Source organism: Camarhynchus parvulus, chromosome 24 (genome assembly GCF_901933205.1).
Source record: "Camarhynchus parvulus chromosome 24, STF_HiC, whole genome shotgun sequence".
NCBI lineage: Eukaryota > Metazoa > Chordata > Aves > Passeriformes > Thraupidae > Camarhynchus > Camarhynchus parvulus.
Genome location: NC_044594.1, coordinates 2404155 through 2421416, shown reverse-complemented (window position 1 = coordinate 2421416; position 17262 = coordinate 2404155). Strand labels below are relative to the sequence as shown.

The 17262-nt window shown below is 45.9% G+C and overlaps 1 protein-coding gene across 1 annotated transcript in view; it reads right to left on the bottom strand.

Annotated features, from left to right (window-relative positions):
- Positions 1-343: 343 nt before the first annotated feature.
- POU2F3 (POU class 2 homeobox 3) overlaps positions 344-17262 on the bottom strand; it is a 50152-nt gene continuing 33233 nt past the window's right edge. Inside the window, 10 exon segments of the mRNA XM_030964959.1 lie at positions 344-452; positions 1535-1667; positions 2321-2387; positions 4612-4773; positions 6899-7035; positions 8257-8398; positions 9350-9532; positions 9658-9740; positions 13139-13241; positions 14610-14714. Of these exon segments, the coding sequence (XP_030820819.1) occupies positions 413-452; positions 1535-1667; positions 2321-2387; positions 4612-4773; positions 6899-7035; positions 8257-8398; positions 9350-9532; positions 9658-9740; positions 13139-13241; positions 14610-14714 (1155 nt within the window). The 3' untranslated portion in view covers positions 344-412.

Below are 17262 nucleotides of genomic sequence, written 5' to 3'. Positions count from 1 at the left end.
CTGTGCGTGACAGGAACAGCAGGAGGGACCCTCCTTCCTTTTGGGGACCTCTAGGACGGGATGGGGACAGAGGAAAGAGAGAGACAGAGAGAGAGGAGAGCCCTGCACGGGAGCCCTGCCCGGGAGGATGCGGAGCTGCAAGCGGAGGAGCCATGCGAGGACAGCTGCAGGGACAGTGCCACCGTGGGGGCTTGGCCAAGGGGACAGTGCCGCTGTGGGGGCTGGGGGAAGGGGGACAGTGTCCCTGTGGGCGCTGGGGAAGGGCTGGGCTGCAGTTTGAGTCCCTGCACAGCCCCGCTGCTGGGGGTTCCTGGCGCAGCCGGCCGCGGAAGGCACTGGAAGGCCCCGAGCATCACCGTGGGTGCTGCACGGCCTGGAGGCAGAGCTGCTCTTGCCCTCGCGGCACGAGGTCTCAGTGGAGGTAGGTGGGCTGGTTCCATCGGTACCAGGAGCTGTTGGCGGCACAGAACAACAAAAAGCTTCAACGCGGAGTAAAAATCACCCTGATTCTCCACCTCGTCACTGACGTGTTTTATGAAAAATCCTTTCATTAGGATCTTTTCTCCTGAGAAGCTGAGGAGCTTCTCCATGTTTTGCTGCTTTGGAATGTGATTTGGAGAATTGTTTACCCAGCATGTGAAATTGTTTTTACTTGATGGCCAATGACAGCCACCTGTGTCGAGGCTGTGAGCAGCCACAAGGTTTTATTATCATTCCTCTCTATTCCTTTCAAGCCTTTCTCATGAAATCCTTTCTTCTATTCTTTTAGTAAGTTCTGATAAAATGAAATTATATATTTCATTTTCTTTTAATATAATATATATCACAAAAAATAAATCAGCCTTCTGAAACATGGAGTCAAGATTCTCATCTCTTCCCTCGTCCTGGGACCCTCAAACACCACGACACAACCTGACCTTGGTCAGCATGTCCTGCAGAAATCACATCCTGCCACTCCTGAGAATCCCAGAATATCCTCAGCTGGAAGGGACCCATGCTTTTTGTTTTTTGGTTTTTTTACAAAAAAACTTTCAAACCTTTGGTACATTTAAACCCGGCATTGCATTTTGCACAGAACCTAATTTATAACATGTTGGATCAAATTCTGAAGCCTGACCACTTGGGTCAGACTCTGATAGCTTTCACAAGAAGCAGTTTTGGTTTTTTTTTTTCCTCTAAGAGCCACAAATTAATAGATTTTGTATGAAGGCAGGAATGGGGACACTTCCTAGCATTTAAAATCTGGATTCAAATCCATATTTCACAGGTTGGGTCTAGCCCACAATCCAACTCATTTGGCAAAGCTTTCTCTTCTAATTGAGATATCTAGTTCAAATTCAAATATCTAGTTCAGATATCACCAAATCCAACTTCTGTCCCCCAACAATCCCACCCTGTCCCTGGGAGGTCACACAGGAGCACTCCACACTGCTGGAATCCCTAAGGGTGTTTCTGTTTTTTCCTGGAGATCCCAGGGTTTTCCCCAATGCCCTGTGTTGGTTTGGGGTTTTTTGTGGGTTTTTTTCTGCCTTACCCTGAAGAGTTGAAGCCAGAGGAGTTCATGGCAGCTTTGGAGTTGCTCTGGGCTGTGCCGGGGCTGCTGGCATGGAGGGCACTGCCAGGGGACGAGGGCCTGCTGGAGTTCCCTGGGGAGCACGAGGATGTCACTGCGTGGGACAGAGCACGGTGAGCCTGGCATCTCCTCCTCCTGCCCCAACAGTCCCACCCCATCCCTGTGCCCACCCTGCAGCTCCTCAATCCCTGCCCTGGGGAACCCCAGGAATGCCCCCTGTTCCTATAGCTGGGAATCTCAGGTCTTCACAGAGATCTGACACCAACCCATCTTTTATCTGGCTCTGATTCCCTGCCCTGGGGAACATGGGGGGACCACAGGAATGTCCCCTATTCCTGTATCTGGGAATTTCTGGTTTCCACAGAAATCTCACTCTAACCCATCCTTTTATTTGGTTCCTCTGATTCCCTGCCCTGGGGAGCCCCAGGAATGTCCCCTGTTCCTCTATCTGGGAATCTCAGCTCTCCCAGGAGATCTGTCTCTAACCCACCCTTTATTTGGCTGCAGTTGTGCCTGGCTCCCAAACCTGACCACCCCAGCCCAGGGTTATGTGGAAATGTTCTTTTGCCCAGTGTTTTCCATATTTTCACCCCACCCTGCAGCACAGCTGGGCTGTTCTATCCCAGCTCTGTGGGGACCCTTTCCCTGGCCACAGCCAAGGCTCTGACTGAGATTAACCTGCAAACGTGACCCAGAAATGGAGGAGTCAGGGAATAGAGGAGGGAAGGGAGGTTCCCCAAGGCTCACCAGTCCCAGGCATGGTGCTGTGCACTGGATTGACGGAGAGGGGCCCCAAGGAGCCTGAGGTAGAGACCTGGGCAGGAACAGAGGCACTGAGAGGGGAGAAATCACATCCTGCACTCCCTTCACAGCTCCCTGGGGTGTGCTGCCTCCCAGGGACACACCACCCACAGCTGGGGCTCTGCTGGGCATTTCCAGTCATGTGCCAGGGTAGAAACACCAGTCCCATATCCAAGGGAATTTATTATTATTATTATACTATCATTATTATTAATGTTATTATTACCACCATTATAATTTTATTTTTAAATATAATTATATTATATATAAATGTTGTTTATCTATATAATTATATATAGCTATTATTATATTTATATGTATTGTTATATTAGATAAAAATATTTTATGTCTATATATCATTATATATTTTCATCATATTATCTAAAATATATATATGTGTATATATACATATATATACATATATACATATATGTATATATATATACACATATATATACACATATACATACATACATACATACATATATACATATATATATATATATATATATATATATATATAAAACCTCAAGGCCATGGGAAGAAGTCAGAATTAGTGTTCCATGTGCCTGACACACTCCACATCCATCTAAATTCATGGATCAGCTGTGCCAAAGCCTGAAATTATCTCATTTTCTATAAGGCTCAGGATTAAAACTTGTAGGAGCCACCGTCTTTGTCTCAGCCTGGGCACTCTCAGCCTGAAAGTTCCCAGCTCCCTCTGGTTTTGGGCACCAAAAAATCCCAATCTCCTTCAGGGAGCTTAATTCTCAGGTGACACAGGCAATTTGGGAGCTGCCATCCAAATTAGCATTTATTCCTGAAGGCAGCACTGTGTTCAGGGACAGCAGTCACAGGGGAATAATTCACCCAAGCTCCTGCTCTGGGAATCCAGAATTTTTTTGGGACACCAAACTTCCCCTGATGTTTTTCTGCCTTCTGATGGAAGATTCCAAAAGCCAGGAGATTTCAAGAGAAAATTCAGTTTCTGCCTCCCAGTCCTGTGGGAGAATCTGAATTTTGTCTTGAATTTCTGAAATTTTATCTCTTATCCACTGAGGAGGCTCCTGCCACTTTTAAATGGCAAAGTCACCAAGCAACTCTGAAATGAAGCAGCAGAAAAGCAGCTAAATTGATATCAATGCATGCAATCCTCATCCCCCATTAATTTGGGAAAGATTTCCTTCATCAACCTCAAAGGGAAAAGCTTTGGGATGGCATCATGATTTGACTAAATTATCTTACAATTAAACTCATCAATTCCTCCTAGGAAACTTGTCTTTTCTTTCTAGTGTTTTCAATAAACAGAATTATCGCTTAATGAATTGTTCTAATTTAGCTGATTGCTTTTCAATGGATGGAATAATAAAAAATGTTCTGGGTGAGATTCCACTCAAGTGGCTGAATCCCAAGCCCCTCACCCTCCCTTTCTTGGGAAAGATTTTTCTTCATCAATCTCAAGGGGAAAAGCTTTGGGATGGCGTCATGATTTGACTAAATTATCCTAATCAATTCCTCCTAGGAAATGTTTCTTTCTAGTGTTTTCAATAAACAGAATTATCATCACTTAATGAATTGTTCTAATTTAGCTGATTGTTTTCAATGGATGGAATAATAATAAATTATATATATATATATATATAAATAATAAGGTACATATGTTATATATAATATAAATAATTTTTTATATATCAAAATAATAAATTCTGGGTGAGATTCCACTCAGGTGGCTGAATCCCAAGCCCCTCATCCTCCCTTTCTTTCTTCATCAATCTCAAGGGGAAAACTTTTGGGATGGTATTAGGATGGTATTAGGATAATTTGACTAAATTATCCTAATCAATTCCTCCTAGGAAATGTTTCTTTCTAGTGTTTTCAATAAACAGAATTATCGCTTAACGAATTGTTCTAATTTAACTGATTGTTTTCAATGGATGGAATAATAATAAATTATATATATATAATAAATTATATATATATAGGGATAGCATCATGATTTGACTAAATTAATTATCCTACAATTAAACTAATCAATTCCTCCTAGGAAACTTTTCTTTCTAGTGTTTTCAATAAACAGAATTATCCCTTAATTTCTTTTCGTTCCACTGTTTTCAATAAACAGAATTATCGCTTAACGAATCGTTCTAATTTAGCTGATTGTTTTCAACGGATGGAATAATAATAATAAATGTTCTGGGTGGGATTCCAGTCAGGTGGCTGCATCCCAGGCGCCTCACCAGTCTGGAGTTGTAGATGGGTGATTTGATGGGGGATGGCATGGGGCAGCTGATCCGCTTCTCCTTCTGGCGCCGGTTGCAGAACCAGACCCGAACCACTTCCTTCTCCATGGAGAGCTGCTCTGCTATCAAGGAGATCTCCTCTGAGCTGGGCTTGGGGTTCTGCTGGGAGAGGCAAAAGGTTAAAAAAGCCCCCAAAAAAACCCCAATAAATCTGCTCTGAACTGGGCTTGGAGTTCTGCTGGGAGAGGCAAAATGTTAAAAAAGCCCCAATAAAACCAATAAATCTGCTCTGAATTGGGCTTGGGGTTCTATTTAGAGAGGTAACAGGTTAAAAAAACTCCAAAATCACAAGGAGATCTCCTCTGAGCTGGGCTTGGGGTTCTGCTGAGAGAGGCAAAAGATTTAAAAGCCCCAAAGAACACAAGGAGATTTCTGAACTGAGATTTCTGAACTGGGATGTCTGGGCTTGGGGTTCTGCTGAGAGAGCCAAGAGGGTAAAAAAAAAAAAAAAAAAAAAAAAAAAAAATCTTCGAAGGGGGGTGGGGTCCGAGAGAGGTAAAAGATTTAAAAAGCCCCAAAGAACAAAAGAACTCTGAACTGAATTTCGACTGGGATGTCTGGGCTTGGGGTTCTGCTGAGAGAGCCAAGAGGGAAAAAAAAAGAACAACCCAAAAAGCATAAGGAAATCTCCTCTGAACTGGGCTTGGGGTTCTGCTGAGAGAGGCAAAAGATTTAAAAGCTCCAAAGAACACAAAGAAATCTCTGAACTGTGATCTCCGGGCTTGAGGTTCTGCTGAGAGAGGCAGGAAGTTAAAAGCCCCAAAAAGCACAAGGAAATTTCTGAACTGGGATCTCTGGTCTTGGGCTCTGCTGAGAGGGACAGCAGGTTAAAAAAGCCCCAAAGAACACAATGAAATCTCCTCTGAACTGGGACCTCTGGGTTTGGGGTTCTGCTGAGAGGCAGGAGGTTTAAAAGCCCCAAAGAACACAAGGAGATCTCTGAAGTGGGCTTGAGGCTCTGCTGAGAGAGGCAGGAGATTAAAAAAGCCCCCAAAATCACAAGGAGATCCCCTCTGAACTGGGCTTGGGGTTCTGCTGAGAGGAGCAGGAGGTTAAAAAGCCCCAAAGGCCATCAGGGGCTGCTGGGAGGACAAGGGTGGGGTTGGCTGTAAGCTGGGAGGGGACAAAAGCTCTGTCTGAGCCTGAGGGCAAATATTTGGGTGAGAGATTATGTTCTGTGATGCACAAAGTGCCTCTGGCTCCCCATCAGCCCTCCCAGAGTCAGGGGGGCTGAGTCACAGCTCCTGCCCCTCTTATTGCACAAACCTGTTCCCTCTTTGACCTTGACAGCACCAAAATCAGAGCTGGGCTCGCCTCAACCTGGTGGCCCTGCCGCCATCCAGGGGACGGGAGCTCAGAAAAGTCACTGCCTCTCTCTCCCCTTTCTCATTTAGAAAGGGAAATAACAGAGCCCACCCTGCCCTCTGAGTCATTTATTTTCATTCCTGTTGGCTCTGTGGGGTTTGCTCAGAGCTGAAGCTCAGAAATGTCAAAGCTGCCTGGCACAGAGGTAGATAATATAATCTACCAAGATAATATCCCAGTGCAGAAACCTTCTACCAGCTAGAAATGAGCTGCTAAAATGATCTGATGATGACTTTGATATGAGGGAGAAACCACGGAAAAACAAGCTCAGGAAAATCAGTTTTGATTTGAGAAATTTCCAAGGCACAGTTTAGTCCTGTTGATTAAAGCTCTATTTGATGCCTGTAGTGATTTTTCTTGAAGTTCTTGGAGCTTAAAAAATAGAAGGGTTCAACTTTTGAATGGGTTCAGGAAAAATAATTGGAGCAACAAGTTCTGGGGTCTCACAAGAGCTGCTCAATGGGGCATTGTGGCCACAGAGCTCCTGTGACACTTCTGCAACTCACAAAGAAAGGACCTGGGTGCAGAGATCAGCTTTGGCCCCAGTGATAATGGGGACATGTGGTGCTAAAATTACAATTCCCTTAGAATAACATTCAACAGGGAAATAATTGGGAATTTCTTTGGGTTTAACTCTTTACCTGTTAACTCTTTTAAGCATTTTCTAACCTACTGTCAAATAATAGGGAACTCCTTTGGGTTTAACACTTTTCTTTTTGCTTCTTCAAGCATTTTCTAACCTTCTACCAAAAAATATTCCCCCCCCCCCACCAAAAAAAAAACCCCTCTTTTCTTGAGAGGACTCAGTGCCCCGGGCTTGCAAATGCCAGGCTCAGGGAGAGAAAGATTTTCCCCTCACATCTTGGAATCTCTTCTCCAGCGTGGAGCGGATGTTGGTCTCAATGCTGGTCCTCTTCTTCCTTTTCCGCCCAAACATCTCATTCACTGAGGGGTAGGAGTTGGGGGTGCTCATGGAGGAATCCAAAGGAGCAGATTCTGGGGGAGGAGGGAGGGAAAAATGAGATATCCACGGAGATAACGAGTTATTTTCATTCCCAGATACTTCCTGTGAAACAAAGGTGCCTTCTAAGATTAATTAAATTAATTTAAAGGTGTCTTCTAAAATAGATTAATTGTGGATTGTGGATCCTCCCTCTGATGATGATAAAAATTGCTCCAAATCCAGCAACGAGCTTGTCCAAATCAAAGAAGAAAAATGTTTAAACCCACACACTTTTTTCCTTTGTGAGCCTGATTTCCAGCCTGCTCTGGGGTGTTCCAATAAATTCATTTCCCAGAGAAAAGGATGTGACCAAAGCCTTTGGCTCAGGCTGGCTGAGATGTGACCGATGGCTCAGACATCCTGAAGGGTTGGGTGAAGCACGAGGCCGACGTGAGGTCAGCACAGGACACCACCCCAAACCCTGCTGCCCCTGGGAATTCCCCTCTCAGGGAAATCCTTCCTTTTCCAGCTGCTCCTCCAGGGCTGATCCCTCAGCACCTCAGTAGCTGCTCCCCTTCTTCTCCAGCTCGCACAGGGAGGGGCTGAAGGGGTTTGAGGTTCCTGGATGGATCCTCTCCTGCGGCTGGTGATGCCTCAGGTTTCAGATTTTCTATTTTTCAGGTTCTGTGCTGCTTTAGTGTGTGGGTCTGGGTTCACATCAGGGGATGCTGAGCTCTGTGCACAGAGCAGGGAGACAAAACAATTCCTGCTCCAGCTGGGCACCAAGGACAAATGATCCAAATCTCAGCCCAAGAGCACAAACACCGTGGGCTGGAGAGAGAAAAACAAGCAGGGTGGGACTGCCTGGGCTAAAGCTGGAATGGGACAATGAACTGCAAGGTGCAAATGGAGCAGAACTGATCCCAGGGACAGACCCCGGGAGCGGTCGGGGATTTTGGGACCATTTTGGGTCATCTTGGGTTCATTTTGGGACCATTTGGGTTCATCTTGGGTTCATTTTGGGACCATTTGGGTTCACCTTGGGTTCATTTTGGGACCATTTGGGTTCATGTTGTGACCATTTTGGGTTCATTTTGTGACCATTTTGGTTCATCTTGGGTGCAGTCCTGGCTGGGCTCTTGTGCTGCCCAAGGTGCATCCATGGAGGAGATCCTTTCAATAAATCCCTGCTTTATTCTTTAGCTCTGCCTAATCTCTGTTCTAGGGCAGCCATCCCAAGGCATGAGTGGCATTTCTGCCTTGCTGTCACCCACCTGCATCACTGAGCCACTTCTCCAGCAGGGGCTTGAGCTTGCACATGTTCTTGAAGCTCAGGTTGAGAGCCTCGAAGCGGGAGATCGTGGTCTGGCTGAAGTCATTCCCGTAGAGCTTCCCCATGGCCAGGCCAACGTCCCCCTGCCAGGGGACACCCAGATCCCACAGTGAGCACAGGGCAACCCCTCCCAGCTGTCCCAGCCCCAGAAAGAATCACAGAGGCACAGAATTAACCAGCCTGGAAAGGACTTCTCAAGCTGCACAAAGGGAAATTCAGGTTGGATATCAGGGAAAAGATTTTACAGAAAGGGGGATAAAGTTCTGGAATGTTCTGCCTGGGGAGGTGGTGGAGTCCCCATCCCTGGGTGTGTTTAACAAAGCCTGGATGTGGCACTGGGGGCCAGGGTTGAGTTGAGGTGTTGGGGCTGGGTTGGATTTGATGATCTTTGAGGTCTCTTCCAACTCAGTGATTCTGTGAGTTTTCTGAATTCTGTGACTTCTGTGAATTTGGGGGAATTTTGGGAATTCCCAGGGACCGGGGAGGTGGTGGAGTCCCTATCCCTGGATCTGTTTAACAAAGCCTGGATGTGACAGGGCTTAGGTGAGGTGTTGGGGCTGGGTTGGACTTGATGATCTTGAAGGTCTCAACCAATGTGGTCATTCTGTGACCTTTGAGATAATCCAGTCCAACCTATGACCCAACACCTCCTCATCAAATAAACCGTGGCACTAAATACCACATCCAGTGACTCCACCACCTCCTTGGGCACATGATTCCAGAGCCCAATCACTCTTTCCGTGAAGGATTTATTCCTCTTGCAGCCTAAACTTCCCCTCAGGCTGCTTCCAGGATAGCTTCAGCCTTGTTTCCATGACCTGCCTGCCAGGGAAAGGGGATTTTTCCCCCCAGGAATCTGCCCCCACCCCTGAATACTGGAGAAGGTGCAGATATCAAGGGTTTGGTGATGAGGTGCTACGAAAGGTTTGTCTCTTCGTGGATTTGGAAGGGAATGCTGCAAAATAACCCCAATTTACCTACCCCAGCCTTTCCCTCGCCCACAGCTCTGCCCCAAATTCCCCCTCCCCTCTCACCTGTGTGAACCCCAGCTTGATCCTCCTTTGCTTGAAAGTCTTTGCAAACTTTTCCAGCTCCTCCAGGTCGCTGGGCTCCTCGGAGGCCCCGGCTGGGGTCAGGTGCTTTGCCACTTGCAGGTGCTGGGGGACGTCCAGGTGCGGCTCAACCGAGGAGCCAGGCAGGCCAGAGCGACCCACAGCCTGCGCAAAACACCCCAAAAAACACGCTCAGAGCCACAAAAATAGAAAACCAGCCCGTTTCCTGGGCTATCTGCCCTCCCTGAAGCAGCAGGGGGAGTTTGGCACGCCCTCAGGTGTGTTCTTACCTGGGAGGCCAGGCTGGGTCCGGGCTGCGAGAGGAGGAGGCTGCCCTGCTGCTGAGGGAAGGAGAGGAGGTTTGGCTGCAAAGCTGAGGAGATAAAAAAGAGACACATCTGGTCAGTGAACACCCCCAGGAAAGCTCGGAGTGGTGGGGAGCTCCATTTGTTATTTCTTGCCCAAAATACAAGAATTTCAGCCCTTAGGAACGTGTCTGGCTCTGAGTGGATTATGAGAAATAAGATGTTCTTCCCGTGGCTTTTTATCCTGCAAGGGATCATTACAATAATGGTAGAAGTGAAATATCTCATTTGCTGATCCCTGCGTGTCGCTCATCACACTCAGGCATTTTAGAGACCTCTAATCTTGATTTTAGGTGCCAAGCAGCAGAGAATTTTCTACATCCTTCCTGGGGATTTCTCTCAGTTCTTAATTATTGTAACTCTTAGAAAAATGGACATCTTATTTCCAGTATAAGCCCTTGTGACTCCAACTTTCAGCCACTTGATCTTGCTAAAAAAAACCCTGATCCTCCAGTTAATCTCGTGTGCCCTCCCACTCTGCTCTCAATGCTACATTTCATTCTCAAATGTCATTTGGAAGCCTTCTGACCCCTTCTTTCCTACCCTACTGTATTTCAAATAAATTGAATTTCTTTCAGAACGCTGGAGCTGACACGAAATGATGAAAGGAAGATAGAAGGGAAATCCATAAACCCAACAAAAAACTGGGATTTATGGAGAGTGTGTAATTGTTTCGTTGACAAACTGCCAAGTACAAGCCTATATCTCTTAGAGGGAATGTCCTACAGGATTAGGTTGTGTAGTTCCCTGGAAATTTAGTTGGTTTCAAGTCCATTGTGAGTGAAACCTATAGAATTTAGTGAGGATTTATAACCTTGCTCAGAGCAGTCAATATATTTAATTGATTATAACTGACAATTACAGGGAGATCCATAGAAATTTATGAACTTCTGCTAATAAAAAGGAAAACAGATAATCTCCAGAATCAATCACTGCCCCCCTCTCTCTGCCTTTTCTTATTTAATTTAGATCTGATGTGCACAATCCCATTTATTTACTTAGGCTGGGGTTGGAATAAACCTTCCCAGACGCTGGAACAACTTCAAATTTCAAATCCAGGCTGGTAATGAGGTGCACATTTTTAGCAGTGCAGGTAATTAATCACTGCAATGGCTTTGCCTTGGGACATGGCAGATGCTCTGTCATTTGGAGTCTTTAAAATCATGATTGAACACCTCAGCTCCCAGGGAAATGAAGGGCTGGATTCAGGAATCACCGGTCTGACAGCTGAGATGAAGATTTCAGCAGCAATATTCAGGCTGACAGGATTCCCAAAATCTCCATGGCTGTTCATTCCCACCTTTACAGACTCCCACCCATGACTCAGGCGTTTGGGTTTTACTGGGAATGAGGAATAAGAGCTGGGAATTTATCTGACAGCTTCAAATCACAGACAAACTCAAATCCACATCCCTGTTGGAAAGGTTCAGCCCCCAGCCGAGCCCCTTTGGCCACAAAATCCATTTATGGACCCACAGTCCAAAATCAGGAGACACTCAGAGCATTCATTCCCTGATGGCCCCAGGGACAATCCTGGAATATTGGAGGAAGAAAACTCCACTTGAACCAAATTCCTCTCCATTTTCACTCCCCACTGGCTGTGCATGCATGTGGCAAAAGGATCATTAAACCCTGGCAATCAGCCATGCCAATGGAAATGCCCTGCACTAAAATCCAGCTCCTGGCCAGAATATCCAGCCCTGGTCAAGCCTGGAACTGGAAGGGGTGACAAGCAAACACAGCTGCCAAAACAAAGTCACTGAACAGATAAATTCCAATCTCTCAAAGGCAGCAAGTTCTGCTTCGCAGTAGAAGATGTTTATTATTCATGAATAAAAGCAAGGCAGCGAGGAATAGATTGCCCTGACCGTACTTCAAACTAACAAATTCAAAATTATTTGTAAATATACATCAGGTATCTTTATCCATCACTCAGTGTCATTTGGCAGAGAGGAGAATTTATGTCTTGTCAGGAAGAAATAAATTCCCCACTTGCTTTTGGAGTGTGTGAACCAGAGGGTTCGAGCTGCAGAGATTTAACGTTATAATCCTGAATTTTGGTTCGTGTGGAGGGAGTTCTGTGCTGGGATAAATCAAAGCACAAGCAAAGAATCCAAATCCCCTTGGATCTGCCAGGTTATGAATTAAAGCCTAAAACATCCCCGGGGTGGGAGAAACGCTGGGGGTAAAAACAGAATTGCAGGGAGTTTATCAAGCACAGAGTGAGTCCTCAGTGCCTTTCTGGAGCTGATTTTGGTAGCAAGGAGACCTTTCCAAATACCCAAACCTCTCCCTCTCATCCCAGAGCTGCTCCTGGCTCTGCTGGACCTGTTCTGCTCCTTCCCTGCGTTTCCCCTCCCTCCAAACGATCAGCCCGAGCTCTGATGAGCTTTCTGCGATTAATGAGGAGCGGGAGGGAGCAGCTCCTTCCCTGTTCTGCGGGAATTCCAGGCTGGGATCCCTGCCTGGCCCCAAGGTGGCACTCGAGGAGCGCACAAGGTGCCAGCAGCATCTCCCGCATGGATCTGGGATCATCCCGGGCAGCATCGCCCTGGGAAAAACCCGACATCCACCAGAAGGGAGGTTTTTAAATATTTATCCATCTCTGTCGCCTTATATTTTATATTTGACGATTTGTATTTTTATATTTTTGTATTTTTGTATTTTATATTTTTATATTTATATAATTTTCTATTTTCCATATTTTTATATTTTTCATATTTTTATAATTTTCTATTTTTATAATTTTTCATCTATTTGTAACCTGCAGTCCTTTCGTGTAGAACTCCAAACTCCATACGCAGTGGGAGCTGCTGCTTCCCCATTTTGGGCAGACACAACAATTCTTCTCCAGGATTCTAGATTTTATATTTTCCATCTACTTTAAAGAGATGATATTATATTTAATACTAACACTAATGCTACTACTACTACCACCACCAATAATAAATTATATTTAATAATATTATATTATTATATTTTCCATCTATTTGTAACCCTGCAGTTCTTTAGTGTAGAACTCCAAACTCCACGCTCAGTGGGAGCTGCTGCTTCCCCATTCTGGGCAGACACAGCAATTCCTCTCCAGGCCTGGCAATCAAGGACACCTCACTGCCTCAGGCCCCAGAGATGGAAACAGAAGGGAGTTGGGGGCAGCAAACTTGGGGTCAATGACTTCATTAGCTGAAGCTGGAATTGGCAGATTCACCCCCAAAATGCAAATGGACCAAACTTATAAAAGTGTGAAATCCATGACCAATTCTTCATTTTGGGTGGGTTTTGTCTGCCCTAAATGCACCTGAAGACCCTTCAATAAACAGAACTGCTTTTTATCCTCTCAGTTTTGTCTGGCCTCTGTTTTTAGGTAGCCCAGAAAAGGAATCATCTCAACTTTTCTTTGTCTTACCTTGCTGTCCTGCCTGAGACTGGGACAGGAGGAACTGGGGGACTGACTGCATGTGCCCAGGAAGCAACACCAGCTGCTGCAGGGTGTGGAGAGAGCTCATGTCCTGCAGAAAAAAAGCAAAGGGAACAATAAAACTCAAGGATTTATGCTCCTCACGCAGCATCTCCTCACAAATCCACACTGAATTTCTGTATTTTGAGAGGCTGGAGGGGCGCAGGTCAAAAAGTTTCAGGTGTAAGAGAAGATTCTGTGCATACAGAGACCTCCATGTGGAGAATTGTCTGCTGTTCCCTGGAAACGTTAACTCTTGGTGGCATTTTTGAGCTGGAGATTCAAAGGTTTCAGGTGCAGGAGAAGAATTCTCACTGAATTTGGGGAATCTGGGGGCTGGAGGGCTGCAGGACCAAAAGTCTCAAGTACAGGAGAAGAATTTGGTGCAGACAGAGACATCCATGTGGAGAAGTGTCTGCTCTTCCCTGGGAAAGTTAACTCTTGATAAAGACATTTTCGAGGCAATCAAACTCTGGTTGTTAGAACAGTGAAACCTCTCAGGTTTCAGTTTCTTCAGACAAAGCATTTCCAGAGCTTTATCTTCAGATAAAGCATTTCCACTGCCTAAAATCACTAAGCAGATTGCAGCAGGCTGCCCCAGCTCACCAACTCTGCTTCCCACAGGACTGTTCTGAAGACTGGGGGGGATTGAAGAATCCCAAAATTGTATCATGGATCTGAATACCCATGAAAGAAGGAGGGAAGGGATTCCTGAGCACCTCTGTGGCCGCCTGGCATCCAAGTCCCACTAAAATTTAACAAGACCTAAGTGCTGAACTCCACATTTTTTTACCTTAGGAAAAAAAAATTCCCTGGAGGAATTAATTTCTCCCCTGGCGTAAATCAATTTGAGATTAGGAGTTAATCTGGTCTAGAACCCTATCTCCAGCAATGGCATTAACCAGACACTCATGAATAGAGGAAGAGCAGGGCAAACATTATCAGACACTTCCCCATGGTGCTGTCTCAGCCTCCAATTATTCCCAATCCAAGGGATTTCCTGACCATGGGGTGGTTTCAAACCCTCAGAGGAAATCTCACCCCAGCACGTGTCCAGCCCAACTTTGAACCCACAAGGCAAAGCCAAGGAGGAAGATGAGGATTCAGTTTTCCAGCTCCGTGTTCCTCACTCTCTCTGGCCAAAATAATTTGGGGAGGGGGTCAGGAGCAGCCCCTTTTCCTGGGATTTCAGGGGCAGCCAAGAGATTTCCTGACCATGGGGTGGTTTCAAACCCTCAGAGGAAATCTCACCCCAACACGTGTCCAGCCCAACTTTGAACCCACAAGGCAAAGCCAAGGAGGAAGATGAGGATTCAGTTTTCCAGCTCCGTGTTCCTCACCCTTTCTGGCCACAGGAATTTGGGGAGGGGGTCAGGAGCAGCCCCATTTCCTGGGATTTTGGGGCAGCCAGGTCACTCACCCCTGCAATTTGGCTCCCTGGCATCATGGATGATCCCTGCACGAGGTGCCCCGACCGAGGGGGGATGGCAGACTGCAAGGAGTCGCTGAGGTCCTCGGTTTTAATCTGCAAAAAGAGCAAAGAAATCGTGGAATTAGGGAGCAGGGGTGAGCAGAGGGCAGCTGGGATCCAAGAGGCTGGAGGAGGCTTCTCTCAGGGATTTTTGTGCTGTTTCCATCGCTGAAAATCAGGGTTATTCCACACTCCTGCTCCCCACTCTATCCCATGGATGGTTTTCCTGCTCTGCCAAACACTTTGGTCTATTAAAACACTTTGGTCTATTAAAACACTTCAGGAAAACAACCAATTTCAAGCAGCTTTTCAAAATTTAAAGCATTTTGTGGAGTTTTAGTGAAGACAAGAAGCAATTCTCCTTTCCAGATCCCCGATAGGAGGGCTGGACATGGACAACCTCTCATTTTTCCCTGCATGAAACAGACAATACAAGGGGATGGGAAAGGCTGGGTCATGGAGGAGAAGACCTCAAAAAAGCAGAGTTGTCTCCCAGCAGCACTCCAGGCACCAAATTAATTTGTTCCATTTCTACTAAAAAGCAACAAGAAATTGCAAGGAAAATCTCCTTCCTCAGTTACAATCTGAGGAAAAATAACTGGAAAATTTCACAAGGGTCCAGTGGTCTTTTTGAGCTACTTTATGTTCTTGCAAAGTTCTTGTCCACAAGAAAATAATGATTTTTAAGTCCACATTCTTAGGAAAAAAATGCACCCAGGGACCAGAACTGAATCCTTGTTTCTGGTTTATTCCACAACCTCCACGTTCATTTCTAACTTTGCTAATACATTTTTAAACATTAATTTATTAAGAAATAATAATTTAAAAAAATGTGTTCCAATTGTAGTAGCTGAAGTCTTTTGGTAGTGCTGACTGGGACAGGAGGGAGGGGAGGATTTTGGAAGTTTTTAGGTAAATTCCTGAAAGGTGAGTGAGGAGTGTCCATGCACAGGGGACAGGTAAAAGATACAGAACTCTCTTCCAAGAAAAGATTGACCCAAACCTTTTCTCAACACTGAACAAGGATTATTCCTCGTCACAGCAAGAAGAGCCTCTAATTCCCAAAAACTGGAAAAACCAGGAGGACTCTACAAGGACACAACTTGAAACTCCTGAAGATTCACCCTGACTCCAAGGAGTGAACATGCCCAGGTGTTCCCACCAGATCCCATCCAAACCATCCCCCAAAGGTGAGCAGGGTCTTTGCCCCACTGATGGGGCCTTGAGGCCCTGCAACCTCCTGCCAGCAGAGGGGGACAAGAAATCCAGCTCCACAAACCCCATCCCGAGCGAGTATTTTGGGGTTGAAGGAGCTTTTCTGCCCATTTGAGTAAAGCAAAGAAACGCGCGGAATAATTCCGGCTGGAAGAGACCTCTACAACCATCGAGTCCGAGCTTTGATGGATCTCCACGAGAGGAGAAAAGGAGGAAAATGGGATCACAAGAAGCTCAACAGCTCCAGAAAAGGGAGCTGCAATGTTCCCCTCTGCATTTTGGAAGGTGCTGCTCGGAAGGAAGGTGATTACAACACCCCCTTTCATTACAACTCGAGCTCTGGACACCGCCGAAACTCGTTTTGCAATAATCCCAGCTCCTTGCAGCAAGAGGTAGACATGCTATGAATTCCAGCTCTTTCCTACCTTTCAGGTTGGCATGATCATCCCTCTTAGCCTGGCAGGGCAAAAAAAAAACCAACAAAAAAATCAGGTGGAAAGATCTTCTCGATCGCTATCGGCAGCGATAAGTCACTGAATGCCAGGCAAAAAGGCTCAGGAGGACACCCCGTTACTCCTGAGCCATCCAGTCACTCCAGGCACGTGGTTCTTTGCATTAAAAAGAATCCATTGGAGGCAAGCAAGGAAAAAAAAAATTTTAAAAAGTTGTTAAAAAAAATTTTAAAAATTAAGGTTTGTCTGCTTCATCCAAGGCTGAGCAGTCCCAAGAAATTGAAGTTTTTGGCGTCTCAGAGAGCCGGGCTGTGGATCCTGCCTGAGCTGTGATCCCGCTGGCAGAGGGGTGTTGAGGAGGCACGAGCCATTTCCAAACTGAAATCAATTTCTGCAGCTGCCAAGCGGGACGAGCTGGCGGCGCTCCAGGCACAAAGGGGTGTGTAGCCGCATCCCGGCATGGCTGGATGTGAGAACGGGAGGTGGGTTTGGCAGAGCACCGGCTCCCGACTCAAAAACAACAACAACATCTCCCACTGCTCCTTCCCCCGGCCCTGGAATTCTCCCTCCTGCGCAGTGGGCGGGAACCTGGCCTTCGTTCTTGACAAATCCTTCTCCCCCTTGCACCTATTTCCATCGGGTTTAGGCTCAAATTTACCTCGCCCTCCTCTTCCTCTTCCCTCTCTGCAGCTGGCTAATTGTTCATTAGGAGGTCGGGATCTATCCAAAATTTTGGGGATGGTTTATGCAAACCCCGCTCTTTTTTTTTTTTTTTCCTGGCTAAACCGGCAATATTGCCAAGTGTACATTTAAAAAAAAAAAAAACAAACCCAAAAAAACCCCAAAAAACCACACACATTGTGGGCGAGGCCACTCAATATCATGAGACTCCCTTAAAATAATGTAAATTTCAAATTAATAAAACGAGGGGAGGA